Source organism: Geospiza fortis, unplaced genomic scaffold (assembly GCF_000277835.1).
Source record: "Geospiza fortis unplaced genomic scaffold, GeoFor_1.0 scaffold143, whole genome shotgun sequence".
NCBI classification, from domain to species: domain Eukaryota; kingdom Metazoa; phylum Chordata; class Aves; order Passeriformes; family Thraupidae; genus Geospiza; species Geospiza fortis.
Genome location: NW_005054590.1, coordinates 511371 through 512253, shown reverse-complemented (window position 1 = coordinate 512253; position 883 = coordinate 511371). Strand labels below are relative to the sequence as shown.

General features: G+C 55.3%; 1 protein-coding gene across 1 annotated transcript in view; it reads right to left on the bottom strand.

Moving 5' to 3' along the window:
- The window catches only part of GRP (gastrin releasing peptide), a 5005-nt gene extending 4683 nt beyond the window's left edge, over positions 1–322 (bottom strand). Inside the window, exon 1 of the mRNA XM_005429980.2 lies at positions 298–322. Coding sequence (XP_005430037.2) covers positions 298–322 — 25 coding nt within the window. The remainder of the gene's footprint in view (positions 1–297) is intronic.
- Between the last annotated feature and the right edge of the window lie 561 nt (positions 323–883).

Sequence of the window (883 nt, the reverse complement as noted above, 5' to 3'; positions counted from 1 at the left end):
CGCCTCCCTTGGCACCACGGGCGCGACCCGCCAGTCCGTGCTCCCCGCTCCGTTCGCCGGGGGCGGCGCCGAGGGCGGCCCGGGCACCTCGGGGCACCGGAGCTCCTCGGAGAGCGGCGACAGCCGCGGAGGGGACCCGGGAGCTGCAGGGGGCGACGCCACCCCACCCTACGGGACCGCGCCGTGCGGGGTTCGGTCCGGCTGCCCCTGGGGCAAAGGGCCTCCCTGTCCCTCGCTGGAACACAGTCTGGTGCAAAGAGCTTGTCTTAATTTCCAGTTTCATCTAAAATCTGTCACAAGTGACAGTAAAGCGGATGCGCATTTACACGACTTTCTGCTTTCCCTGCACAGGGACCCTGTAAACTTTGAAGCCCTTGAGGCACCTGGAACTGGCCAGCTTTGTAGTAAATGGATGAAAAGAATTCCAGCCTGAAGCGGCAGTGCAGGGAAAAGATAGAGACAGTACATCCCTGGAAAGGCCTTGAAGCAGAACACTTAAAGTGGTTTCACTGGAGTGAAGGTGGGTGAGCAACGATGGGATACGAAGCCCTGATGTGCTGTTTGCCACCCAGGAGAACAGCAGAGACAGGATGAAGGGACGTGTCATGTGATGATTTTGCTGTCTAGAGAACGATTGCAGGAGCTGGGATACACAGAGAGCCGAGCTGACTGTAAGGAACTTGCCAGCTCCTCCAGCTAGCCCCACATGACTGGAACTGAACTATCCCTACTGGAAACTCACACGGACGTGAATTAACATAATTTCCAGGCAAACTCTCGTACAATTCCTTTTGAAGTAAATCCTGCATCCTGCTGTATTGAGCCAAATTGTCCCCTTGTTTAGTCACAGTTTGTTTAGTCTTCTTTTACTGATTAATGTGAT